Genomic DNA, 13,029 nt, shown 5'->3' on the forward strand with positions numbered 1-13,029 from the left:
CGTGCTGGCACATGGAGGGCCTTGTCACCCGGACACACGTGCTGGCACATGGAGGGCCTTGTCACCCAGACACGCGTGCTGGGACATGGAGGGCCTTGTCACCTGGACACGTGTGCTGGGACATGGAGGGCCTTGTCACCCCAGGCACACATGTGTGTGCCAGGTACGGCCGGGAGGGTGCAGAAGCTGCTTGGATCACGCATGCTGCCGGATTTACTTCGCTGTGCTGTTACTTTAAGATGAAAAGGGAGAAAAGCCCATGAAGAACTGTGCACGGAAGACCGAGCGTCTGTACCTGTGCCTGCCCGCAGGGAAGGGCTGCTTGCACACTTCCGCCGAGTGGGAGACGGCTGGAGGAGGTCACAGCTGGGAGGATCTGTTCTTTCCAACTGCTTTTCAGAGATGCAGAGGCCGCTGAGTCAAGCGGACCATACTTGGGGCAGAAGCCCACCTCATGGTGTCCCCCACATAAACGGCAGCGGCTGCTTTGGCTCCCACGGGTCAGGTGGGAGCCAAAAGGTCCTGGCACCCGGCATCTCACACGTGCTGCTAGCTGAAGTGAGTGCTGCCTGACGTCAGCGCGTGCGTGTGCTGGGCCAGGCCCGAGGGGACACCGCGAGGGACCAGGCTGCTCGTGGGCATCTGTCTGCACAGGCGCTGGGCTCACTGCACTTCCTTGACCTGGCCAGCCGGGCATTCAGGCATTTCAGCAGCAGCGGCCAAAGAAGGAAGAAACATCTGCGCCGCGTCTCCAGGGCTCGTGCCAGCTGGCAGGGGTGGCCCCAGCTGCTGCGCATGCCTCTGCCTCGGCTCCCCGCCCCTCCGTCTCAGGGACTCTTTGGCAGTGTCACAGAAGAGGAAGCTGTGTGGCTTAAAGCAACAGGGCAGCAGATGCCAGGGAAGGGTAGTCGTGGGCTTCCAGGCCCCACCCTCGCATGGTTGAGCAAAGCAACATGCTGGGCTGCTGCTTCTGGGAGCTCGCCTAGCCCTCCCTGGAGAGCTTGGGGTCCACAGGGTGCTTGTGTGCACCCTGGTTTTACTCAGGGATGAGTTCACGGCTTACCGTAACTATAGGAATTATAACTCGGTTTTATTTTTAAATAGTAACTGATAAAATACTTGGATAGGGAGGTGGCACATATGGTGAAACTTTATCAATAATTCAGTGTCCTGTCACAGCAAGGAGTTTGAGATACGGGTTTCTCCTCCTCCATTTCTGTACTGACTAAAGATTTTTAAGTGATGTAGAGTGGTGGTAAAGGGTTCAGCGACTGCGTTAGGCAGAGAACAAAATGGAAAAGCAGAAGAGTGACAGGCTGGTCAGGATGCCAGCCACCAAAGCACAGCCATGTAGACCACTGTGGTAGGACAGGATGTGGACACAAGCCCACACAGCCTTGACCATCTGACTCTGGATGGAAGGCCCTGGCCTGCCCTGGAGAAGGGACAGATGGTGTCTTTAAATGGTGCTGGGAGACGGGTATCCTGGTGCAGAAATGAGTTCAAAGTGGATGAAAGACTTGAGTCTAAGACCTGAAACTTTGAAACTGCTAGAAGAAAATGTAGGACAAAGGCTTGATGCCAAAGGTGTGGGCAGAGACCTCGTAAGACTCCAGTCGCACAAGAAAGAACAGCAGCAACCAGTGGGGCTGATCCAGTGAGAATGCTGCTTCACAGCAAGGAAGGGGCCAGGCTGCCTCCGAAGTGAGAGAAGTCTTCACCAGCCACTCTCCGTTGGAGGATTAATATCTAGAATATATGGACACCAAAGCTCGCCATCTGTAGCTACTGGAGCAATGCAAATCCGAACTACGCTGAGGTCACCGCCATCAGCATGGCTGACATCAAGAAAATAAAAAAGCAATGAATGCTGGTGAGAGTGGGGGATGGAAGTGGGGGAGAAACCCTTCTTCTCCATTGGTGGGAATGTGTATTAGTGCCGCCACTGAGGCAACTGGCGTCATAGCAGTACCATCTGGCTGGCCGGCCATGCTTTGGTATATTCCCCAAAGAACTAAGCAACATATTAGAGTACTACCTGTGTGCCCACCCACACGGAGGGCAGCACGTGCCACAGTCGCTGCCTGTGTGCCCGCCCACACGGAGGGCAGCACGTGCCACAGTCGCTGCCTGTGTGCCCGCCCACACGGAGGGCAGCACATGCCACAGTCGCTGCCTGTGTGCCCGCCCACACGGAGGGCAGCACATGCCACAGTCGCTGCCTGTGTGCCCGCCCACACGGAGGGCAGCACATGCCACAGTCGCTGCCTGTGGGAACCGCCCAGGTGCTGGATGAGGATGGTGTGGTTCGTGGACAGTGGAGCACTATCCAACCACAAGAAAGAAAGCGGCAGGAGTGGAGCGCATCCTGCTAAGGAAAGCAAGCCAGAATCAGAGGCCAGATAGAGCATATGTTTTCCCAAGTAGAATTTTTTTAAAAACTGAAGTGACAGAGAAGTCGAAGGAGGAAGACTTTTGAGAAGAGGAGGAGAGGGAGAGTGAAGGAGGGAGGAGGAGTGAACGACACAAAGCATCTGTAAGGCGTGGCCGTGTGACAGAACGAGCCGCTGCTCGGTAATGTCTACCAACTTTTTATGTAAAAAAGGACACCAAGGAGCTATGTGCCACAATAAAAAGCAGGCCTTCACATAAGTAAATTTTGTTTGCTTTGCAAGAATAAAACAAATATGGCGCCAGGGATACAACTCAGATCACGGCACCTGCCTGGCCACACCAGTCCTGATTCCAAAGAGAAATAAATAAATAAAAACCCATAACCCCGGGGGGGGGGATACACTGCCCAGGGCCCCTGCAGGCTAAGTGCCTGGGCGCACATGCCAAGTTCTGCCCGAGGTCGGCTGCGGCCCTCTCCCACCACACCCTTGGTGGCTTCCTTCCCTGGGCCTCATAGCCTTGGAGGAGCACCATGCTGACAGCCAGGGCCCTTCCTGTCCTGCTGTCCTGGACACCCACCCAAAGAAGGGCTCCAGCGGCCGCTCCCAAGGAAGCTGGCCTGGATGGCTGCTGCCGGCTCCGTCCTGGGCTCCAGGCACATGCACGGCACAAGGCGGCAATCCCAGTCTGTCTGTCCTGGGGCTGCGCAAAGCAGTACTTTTGGTCTCTCCCTTTGCAGTGCTCAGTGACCTGTGGAAAGGGCTACAAACAGAGGCTGGTCTCCTGCAGCGAGATTTACACCGGCAAGGAGAACTACGTGTACAGTTACCAGACCTCGGCCCACTGTCCAGGCACACAGCCTCCCAGTGTCCAGCCCTGCTACCTGCCAGAATGCCCTGTCTCTGCCACTTGGAGAGTCGGCAACTGGGGCAGCGTAAGTAGAGGCCCGGGTGGCCCAATTCGAAAGCTCGGGCCCCACAGGAAGTGTGCCGCATGGTTGTCAGCATTGACCCAGGGATGGGAGGAGAAGGGGTGGTGACCTGGTGCGCAGCAGAGCGCAGGCTCTGAAGCTGCGGCCTGGAGCTGACCCATCCACAGCTCCTGCAAGGCCCAGGGCAAGCTGCAGAATGTGCGCTGCGGAGCCCAGTGAGCCAAGACACAGAGGGCCCTTGGGCCACACAGGCAGGTCGCACACTGCCTCCTTTACCTTAGCTTCCAAAGGCTCAAGAAGCTACTGCATAGGATGAGACTCTGTTGCTTCTCTTATAAGGAGCCTGCATGTTCTCATTTTCCTGTTTTGGGAGAACATCACTGAATTAGGGTACAGCAAGACAGAATAATTCCAAGTGAGTCTGCCCCAGAAGGCTGCCACGGCCTCGGGCTTTGGGCTCTGAGGGTCCTGAGCAGACTCCTTGACGTGTCGGTGTCAGTCTCCTGCCTGCAACATAAGAGGGTGATGGCTCTACCTCAGAGGGGCCTGGATGAAGAAAATCTTGTGTCATGAAGTCTCACAGAAAAGTACAGTGAATGTTTAAATTTTTAAAAAATTTATCACAGCAATCCCTCTCAGAACCCAGCTCCTAGTTTCAAACCCGTTTAGGCCATGTTCTTGCACTTTCTGAAGCAGAGCTGGAAGCCCTCTCGGAGTGTCTTAGCTGCTCTGTCCCAGTTGCCTCAGGGTCCTAGATCGATCCAATGTGTTTGCCTCTCGTGGTCATTCTGACTGTGGGAGAGACAGAGTTGCAGTGTTCGATCAGGGACGCAGGCGGACGACACACACAGTGCTGTCTGCGTATGCCTGCGTCTGTGGAGGGCCCGGGCAGCTGTGCTCGCTGGGTTTTATCACCCCTTGTTCACAGAAGACGCCAGGACGGCTACAGAAGAGGCTAGGCTGGAGCCTTGGGTGTGTCTGGGCACTGCGGGGAAATATTTCGAGGGGGATTCCTGGCAGCATGTCTCGTACTGTACATCTTAAAACACTGACTGTTTTGATCAGGTCACGTGTATGTATATACGTACATGCACATAATTTTGGACACCTACTCTGCGTACCTTCTTGTGTCCGGGCACGTGCATATGCGCACGCACAGATGAAGCCTGGCCCAGAGACTGCCCCACAGCGAGTGCCTGTGTCGGCGGCAGAGTGGGGTCAGGACCGTCCCCTCCCCGCAAGCCCAGGCTGCCTGCTGACCGTGCTTTGCCTCGCAGTGCTCAGTGTCGTGTGGTGTCGGCGTGGCACACAGGTCTGTGCAGTGTTTAACCAACGAGGGCCAACCCAGCCACTTGTGTCCCCCTGATCTGAAACCAGAAGAACGGAAAACCTGCCACAGCACCTACAACTGTAAGTTGCCAGCTGAGGCCGCTTGTGTTTAGCTCAAAGAGCTGCATTTCTTTGTTTATTTCATTATCTGCTATCTTCAAACATGTAGTATTGTCTTTAAAGAAATCCTCCCTTGGCTGAAACGTTTCAGTGTAAATGGTATGAGCAACTGCCTGTTGTGCTTGGTCTCCTTCAGGCGAGCTGCCCCAGAACTGCCAGGAGGTCCGAGACCTGGCTGGGACCAGTGAAGACGGCGAATATTTCCTGATCGTTAGAGGAAAGCTCCTAAAGGTGAATGCTACGGCAAACCCTCCCCGGTCTTCATCGTGCTCCGTGAAGTTCAGACTTGTGACCCCATGGAAAAGTTACTAGAATTCTAGCACATTAACTCCACTCTACCACTCCCAGCTGACCCCTGGTGGGAACAGGCACTGGGACGTATCTGTAGTTGTGGGGAGCCAAGGGGTCTCCCCGTCCGCTACAAGGATGGCTAACGGGAACTAAGGCCCTGGCCCAGGGCAGAACCGGGGTTGATTCATTCATGAAGAAAGGAGTGGCTGGAGGATGAGTGACTGAGAATGACAGGAGGGAGGTGAGCGCCGGGCGCTGGGCTGGGCTGGGCAGGAGGCCTGTGCTCACCTCGGCAATGTGCAGAGAAGGGTGTGCAGGAGGAAGAAGCCGCGTCACACAGCTGGGGCAGCAGCTGACTCGGGGGCTGGTGCTTCAGCTCTGCGGTGCGAACTTCTATGCTCTGCGAAGTCACAGCTTCTGACGTGGAGGCTCGATCCCAGGCAGCAGCGTGAGCACAGCCCTCCGCCCCGGCCCTGCCCACACATTTCGCTTGGGAGCTGTAAGGGGCCAGGAAAACACTGCCCTCCACCTTCAGAGACTACCATCAGCACCCTGGCTGACCCAGTGTGCATCTAGTTCAGAGGACAAGGTGAAGTCCTAGCCAGCTCTGTCCACGTCGGTACGTGGAAATGCAGCCAGGCTTGGCCACAATGGGCACAACTGCTCTTCTTTCAAGGAGAGCCACCCAGGTGGCCTTGCACAGAATGTCCCTAGCAGTTGTCACTCTGGGGACCTTTCCAGGCTGAGTGGCTGCTGCTCCCGCTGCATTTTGGAGGCACTTTTCCTCAGCAGCGTCCATCTGTCTTTCAGATATTCTGTGCAGGGATGCAGTCCAGCCGCCCCAAGGAGTATGTGACACTCGTGCACAGCGACTCTGAGAATTTCTCCGAGGTTTATGGACACAGGTAGGCGCCGGGCTCAGGCATGCGGCCGCCCAGCACCATGGGAATGCATCCCCGCCCTCATCAGGCCTTCTCTCCACTCTTCAGGCTGCACAACCCCACAGAATGTCCCTACAACGGAAGCCGTCGTGACGACTGCCAGTGTCGGAAGGGCTACACAGCCGCTGGGTATTCCAGCTTCCAGAAAATCAGGATCGACCTGGGCAGCATGCAGATCATAAGTGAGTCCCTGCTCCCCAGCCAGCGCATGCGCTCTACACCAGGCCAGGGCTGGCGTGAGCATGCAGGGTGCGGCTGAGGAGCTCGGGCCCTACGGCAGCCTTCCCAGGCAGCTCTGGACCTTGGTCCATGCTGTCCCAGCACCTGGCAGCACCTGACACAGGGCAGGCACCGCCTCTGCGCATGCAGGTGGATGGAAGAGGACGTCACTGCAGTGTGCAGTCAGTGTAGCCCCCCAGAGAACCGGTGGTGACACTAGGACCCTAGGGCCAGAAGGGGTGAGCCGGGCGAGGGTGTTGGCCAGGGAGAAACAGCAAAGACCGAAGCCAAGGTTTCGGGGCCACAGAAAACCGCAGCCAGGAAACCCAAAAGCCAAGCAATTTGCAGAGCAGCCCCCTCGAAAACTAATTTCTTCTGACTGTGGATCACAGAAGAAAAATGGCGCCCAGCACTCCCTCTGCAACAGGCCTACCGGGCTGCACTCTGTGCAAGTGCGTTTGTGCTGGGACATTTATCACAGGAGCAGTTACAGACAGCTAGAATATGTGAGAGCGTTCTGAGTAGAACGAAAGCCGACATAATGAATGCGTGGTTGTTCCTCATCAATGCTGTTTTCCTCTCAAGGTGGCTCACACTTGGTTTGCGCAGACAGTTTAATTGCCTTGGGCGGGGAGCAGGCCGGTGGGGTGGAGGCCGAGGGGCTGCGGGTCTCTACGCACAGACGCCTCGGCCTTGCCTCAGGGCTGGGAGGTGCCTTCGCCTGCGGCTCGCGGGGTCACCCCGAGTGCGGGGCCTTGCAGGCCCCAGCCACCCTCAGAGACGGGCACAGGGACCTGCCCAGCCAGCAGCCAGCCCACAGGGCTCCTCGCAGAGCCGCAGCAGGTTAACACCCGGAGCTTTGGGTCAGCGTCATTCTCGCTGGCTTCTCTTTTTCTAAACTTCGTGCTCACCCTGAACTTGAGAAGCTGCTACTAACAATTTCAAGACGTGGCTTCTAAGTGCTCCGCATTTTGGCAGCAAGAGTGCCTAGGCTGCAGAAGGACAGATGGACTTCAGGGACCGAAGCCACTTCCCTGCTCCCCGCCGCCGTCCTAAGCCGGCTGTGTGAGGGAAAGTCTCCGATCCTCCAATTACCCCTCACTTAAGGGAGGCAGTTCTCGTATTTATGTACATAGGACTGATTGCAAAGACACACAAGCCCCTGCTGGCTCCCAAATTGCGAGGAGACAGTGCTGATACAACCCAGAGAAGGGGGCCCTCCGAACCAGATATGGGGCGGGGCGGAAGCGCACCCCTGGACCCACTTGCGACTGATGCCTCACGTTGCCTCTCCCCCACTGCCCGCTTCTGCTCTTCCTCCTGTCTCGTGGCTGTGCCGTCCTGTCCTTGCCTCTTCTCCCTCTCCCTTGAACCCTTTCCCCACCCTGCAGCTACCGACTTACAGTTTGCGAGGACAAGCGAAGGCCATCCTGTCCCTTTTGCGACCGCCGGGGACTGCTACAGCGCTGCCAAGTGCCCCCAGGTATGTCCTCGCTCCGCGCACAGGGATCTGCCCCTGGGAAGTAGCTGGGACCGCCGCTCCGCAGCGCAGCGTGGCCCCCGCAGAGTGGCTGCTGAGGGATCGCAGCTGCGCGCTGCTCCTGCATCAGGGACCACGTAGAGCAAATGGCACAGCAGCCGTGGAAACGAGGGCTGCACGCAAGGGCCTGGCTTCATTGCAGGATGTGCCTGGTCGACCTGAAAAGCCAGTACAGGTGGCCCACATGCCACGCCATCAGCCACGGAAAGCTTCTGAACACTGCACGACAGGGTGATCCTGTCTGGGTGTCTACGTGCGGCGTGACACCTGCCTGCGTGTCTACGTACTGCGTAACCCCTTGTGCATATCTATGTGCGGTGTGACCCCCCTTCTGCGTGTCTATGTGCGGCGTGACCCCCTTCTGCGTGTCTACGTGCGGCGTGACCCCCGCCTGCATATCCACATGCGGCGCGACCCCCGCCTGCGTGTCCACGTGCGACGCGACCCCCGCCTGCGTGTCCACCATGCGGCGTGACCCCCGCCCACGTGTCTACATGCAGCGCGACCCCATCTGCGTGTCCACGTGCGGTGTGACCCCTTCTGCGTGTCTGGAGGCTGTTTGTTGGGCAGTGCTGTGGCTTGAGCCCAGGGTCTCACGTGTGCAAAACATACACTGTAATGCTAATCCATACCTCCTGCTGCTGCTTAAGGCTACTACGGGAACATAGAGAAAAAGTTGGAAGGATTTACAAAAAAAAATTAGTGGGGTGAATTGGTGATTTTTGTAAAGAAACACTGTGCCTGGAGCTCCCCAAATCTGCAGGACTTGCGTGGGTTTCCCCCGGCACCTTCCTTAGTGCCTCTAGACTGGTCCTTGCAGATCAGCGGCTCCAATTCATGGGGTCCCTGAGGATTCACGGCTCACGGGGAGAGTGACGCACGAACGGCACGCTGTGACGTACTCACACGTCCTGGGGCGCTGGCCCCGTCGGAAGCCCTGCCTCGGGCCTTCCATCTCCTGCTGGATGGCTCTACGCTGGGCTTTGGGCTTTCGAGCAGTTGTGCACTTCCCAGCCTCTTTGGAGCACAGCTTCTGGAACACGCTAGAAGCATCCTCCTGGGCTAATTCTGCAGAGTAGGCAGAGATCTTTGCCAGAGACTTCTGAACTTGGAGGACAGGACAAACACGAGCAGTGCGCTGATTCTGGGTAGAACGTGGCCCCGGCCGTCCTTTGGCTTTCTGGAGGTCTTCAGAGCTGTTGCTGTCTCGGGGCTGCAATTTCCCGCTTCGCCTGAGCCTTCCCAAGGCTGGCCGACCGTGTGTCCCGAATCCCAGGCACTGTCTCGGGGGGACACATGGGTTCACCCTCAGCCTCAGCGCCTGCCCAGAGACAAACACATCTGAGGGTTCCTTCAGTGAACTGTTCTCTCAGCCCCAAGCTTTAGAAAAGCACTGTTAAACACCTGAGCGAGGTGAAAAGGAAGCCTTTGGGGTGAAAGAAAATAAGCAAAGGGCACAAGGGCAACAGCAGCCTTTCCTCCTCACCCAGGAACTGAAAAGTTCCCAAGTGCAGGTTTTTCAGCAGAGCTGATGGTTTCAAACTCCAGTCGCTCTTGGCGTAGGCTGCATCTGCAAGGCTGCTTGGTTGGCCCCTCCTGCCTTTTCATGGTCCAGGATTTTCTTGTTTTTCTAAACACACCCGTTGGGAAGCTTAAGTAAATGAAAGGCAATTTGCATTCATTTTTTTAATAATGTAGAAACAAATGAACTGATTGATTTGCTAACTGCTGAGATGAAGTGATTCCTAAATGGAAAACCCAAAGCCGGGAAGAGGCCAAGTTACCCCCACCACCAGCTGATTCTTCAGGCCCTGCCGGGTCCTTGGCCTCCATCCTGTAGACGCTTTCTAAGCACCAGCTAGACGGAGGAAGGTGGGAGTTTCCCCGGAAGAGGTTTGAACCCAAAGCCGGGAAGAGGCCAAGTTACCCCCACCACCAGCTGATTCTTCAGGCCCTGCCGGGTCCTTGGCCTCCATCCTGTAGACGCTTTCTAAGCACCAGCTAAACGGAGGAAGGTGGGAGTTTCCCCGGAAGAGGTTTGCAGGAAGCGTGGCCTGTCGTCTGCTCTGCAGCAGGTGTGGTGTCCTTTGAGCTGATGGCTGCACAGCAATCAAAGGAGGGTGCTGTGTTCGTGCCCTCTTCCCCTCGCCCAGCGCTGCAGCTTGGAGACTGCTTCAGTGAGGAGCTCCTGAGAGCCCTGCTGTGGCAGACAACTGGTGGGGGGCATCACAGATGCTTGGTGCCGGGACCAGTCGGTCCAGTTTGCCGAGCATGCCCCGTGCTCCTGGGAGACGCGTTACAGCCCCGCGCACCCCGTGCAGTGAGAGAAGGGCTGCGTGGAATCTGGGTCTCGTGCCCAAACCCCCACAGGGGGTGCTCAGCAGAGGCTGTGTCCGTAAGACGGCAGACAGACTTCTCATTCTTTTTCCAGCCAAGATTTCTTTAGCGTTGTCCAAGCAGAGCACAGATGACTCTTCCAGCCAACGATGCCTCTTTTTATTTTGTTGTACCAGGAGTCGAACTCATGACTTGTGCTTGCCAGGCAGGCTCTGTGCCGCTGAGCTACGTCCCCAGGACCCAAGCACAGCTCTCAGAAACCTCTGTTGACCATCTAGTGTGGCGGTGGCAAGCTTTTCAGAGTTTGCAGTGATAGAAACAGCCTGCTGAGGCATCACTAGTCGAGGGCACGTGTAACCCTGATTACTTTCCCTCTTTTAAATCTACAGCAAATCTCGCTACAGCTCTGATGCCTTCTAGGATTGAGAATAAAGACTTCTGGGCAGGGATGTCCCAGAACTCAGCTGTGAAGCACAGAGTGTCTTTGCTCTTCTGGCGGTCCTTGCTTTTAGGGTGCTAAACTCAGCTGGGAGCTGGGCCAGAGCTGGAGGTGCCGGCGGCCCCCGATTGGAGCAGGTGGGAAGGCAGCACGCTTCGCATGTGGCTGGTCACCCACAATGTGAGCAGCCCTAGGGGAGGAGCGCCCTCCGCACAGGTGCCAGCTCAGGGCATCTCCAGCCCTGGAGCCTGCCCACCCTGTGCTGCCACCCACTGAGCAGGTGACACAGGCACTCTGACAGCCAGATGGGGAGGTGGAAGGGAGATCCTCTGGTCACCCAGTGACCTGGAATTGGGAATGTGGTGCAGCAGGTAGAACAAATGAAAGATGCGAGAGAGGAGTCAGGGGGTGTCGGGATTTTGAGGCTTTGCTTCTACGGAAAGCCACAGCATTGGGACACAAGCCTGGCTTAAATGTTCCTCGTTTCTCTCTGCTCCTGAGACAGTTCGTCTGGGAAATGACTTTCTACCTGCAGGTTGAGCCTTTACCCCTGTGCACACCCCACCTCTTTCACCCTAAACCCCACAGCTCCTGGGAGTACATGTCCACCACACTGTCCCACCACACTGTCCCAGGACAGCCCCGGTGCACGCCCTCACGCGTCCCATCGCCCTGGCTGCACCACACACGGGTGGGCCTGGGTTTCTGCCTACACATCCTTTCAATGTCCCTTGCTTATTCTGCATCCTGCACTGGGAGGCAGGGACCCTGTGGGGTGGCTGCGGGCCCTGCCCTTCTGCACAGGAGTGGTAGCAACCGTGAGGCACAAGGCCAGCAGCAGGCGGAATTGGGGGGGGTAGGGGCAGCCCCAACCTCACACCTGGGGTGGCGCCTGCAGAGGAGCCATTCCAGCATCAGTCTATTTGTGGACGTTGTGCTGCCCCAGCAGTGTCCACGCCTCTGCGCACAGCAAGTCCCATTTTATAAGGGCACACGAAGCCCCAGTGGGTCATCCCCCATCCTCCCAGCCCCCAGCAGCGCTGGAACAGTGGCCTCCAGGTGTGGCTGTCCCGTACCTGTGAGCTGACTGATCCACATTCCTGGTCTCCCTGGCACAGGTTGCAGTGTCCCCTCCCCTGCACAGTGACAGCCAGGAAACCACTAGATGTTGCCTACCCTTCCCTGAAGGGGAGAACCCTCATTTGTCCCCACACGTGTTGGAGAACTAACTGTCCAGAGGCTTGTACAGGCGGGGCGTACAGGGAGAGGCCTCAGGCACAGGCAGTCTGGGGCTCCTCTGAAAGCCGGGTAACCGGATTCTCAGACCCAAGCAGCACCCACACATGCTGGGAACCACAAGGCCATGCTGTCCCCAAAGAGGCCCAGCCCAGCTCAGCCACCCCCTGCCAAGCGCAGCCGCCCCCCGCCGGTCTGCAGAACTCAGGGCTGCAGATCTGTGGGGGGACTCACTGGTGAAAGCAGACAGACAGACAGACGCAATGGTGGAGCAGGGCCACACGTGCGCCCTGCCGGCCATCCCGGGCAGGACACGGACACGGTGGCCACTGGTCCCAGGAGTCCGGTCATTCAGAGTGGGCCAAGGACTTGGCTGTTGGGCGCTAGTGGCTCCAGTTTCCCCATCCCCATCGCTGTGTTGCAGGGCCGCTTCAGCATCGACCTCGCGGGCACTGGCCTGGCTGTAACGGAGTCTGCGCGCTGGGTGTCGCAGGGTAACTACGCCGTGTCTGACATCAAGAAGTCACAGGTAAGGCACAACCTCTGTCCCCTCCTCTGCCCCTGCCCTGGCCCCTCCCAGCGTCTCCTCCCGCCCTTGGTGGGGACCCAGGCAGGCCATGACCTGAGTAGAAAGGCTTAGGCCCTGACCACCACCGCCCGCGAGCGCCGCCCTGGTGGACAGGCTTGGACGTGTGCCCTGAACCCCTCCCAGCCACCACTTGGATGGGGTGTGCAATCAGCCTTGGGGTCCCCAGCTGGGTGGGAGAGAAGGGGGCGAGGCAATGCATCATTTGCAAACAATGTCATCCCATAGAGCAGGGGGTGCCCACTTTTCGTTTCCACGTGAATAAGTGATGAAGATTTTGTAGCGTCTGAAAGATTGGGCAGGACAGGCTCACGTTTTTAAAAGTGCGTGGTGTTTGTCTGAAATGGTGCTGAATGTGGCGGCCGTTTGCAGTCAAAATATGAATATAAAGTGCATGGAGCCAGGCGTGGCGGCGCAGGCCTGTAATGCCGGCACTCGGGAGACAGAGAGGCAGGAGGCTCTTTGCAAGCTGGAGACCAGCCTGGGCTACAAGTAAGCTCAAGGCCAGCCTGAACTGCATAGAGACCCTGTCTCCAAAAGACAAATAAATTAGTAAATAAAGTGGTGAGCTCCTCCCACACGCCCAGCCCCCGGGAGGGAATGTGTTCTTTCTTTCTTCTTCCTGGGAAAATCTGTTTCCTGATTTCTTTTTCTATCTGCCAGGGC

The 13,029-nt window shown here is 57.2% G+C and overlaps 1 protein-coding gene across 1 annotated transcript in view; it reads left to right on the forward strand.

Annotated features, from left to right (window-relative positions):
- Adamts9 (ADAM metallopeptidase with thrombospondin type 1 motif 9) overlaps positions 1–13,029 on the forward strand; it is a 141,497-nt gene that overhangs the window by 119,309 nt on the left and 9,159 nt on the right. Inside the window, exons 31-37 of the mRNA XM_004644783.2 lie at positions 3,134–3,328; positions 4,603–4,735; positions 4,911–5,005; positions 5,876–5,970; positions 6,055–6,188; positions 7,617–7,708; positions 12,202–12,306. Of these exons, the coding sequence (XP_004644840.1) occupies positions 3,134–3,328; positions 4,603–4,735; positions 4,911–5,005; positions 5,876–5,970; positions 6,055–6,188; positions 7,617–7,708; positions 12,202–12,306 (849 nt within the window). The remainder of the gene's footprint in view (positions 1–3,133; positions 3,329–4,602; positions 4,736–4,910; positions 5,006–5,875; positions 5,971–6,054; positions 6,189–7,616; positions 7,709–12,201; positions 12,307–13,029) is intronic.

This window comes from Octodon degus, unplaced genomic scaffold, assembly GCF_000260255.1.
Source record: "Octodon degus isolate 3935 unplaced genomic scaffold, OctDeg1.0 scaffold00210, whole genome shotgun sequence".
NCBI classification, from domain to species: Eukaryota; Metazoa; Chordata; class Mammalia; order Rodentia; family Octodontidae; genus Octodon; species Octodon degus.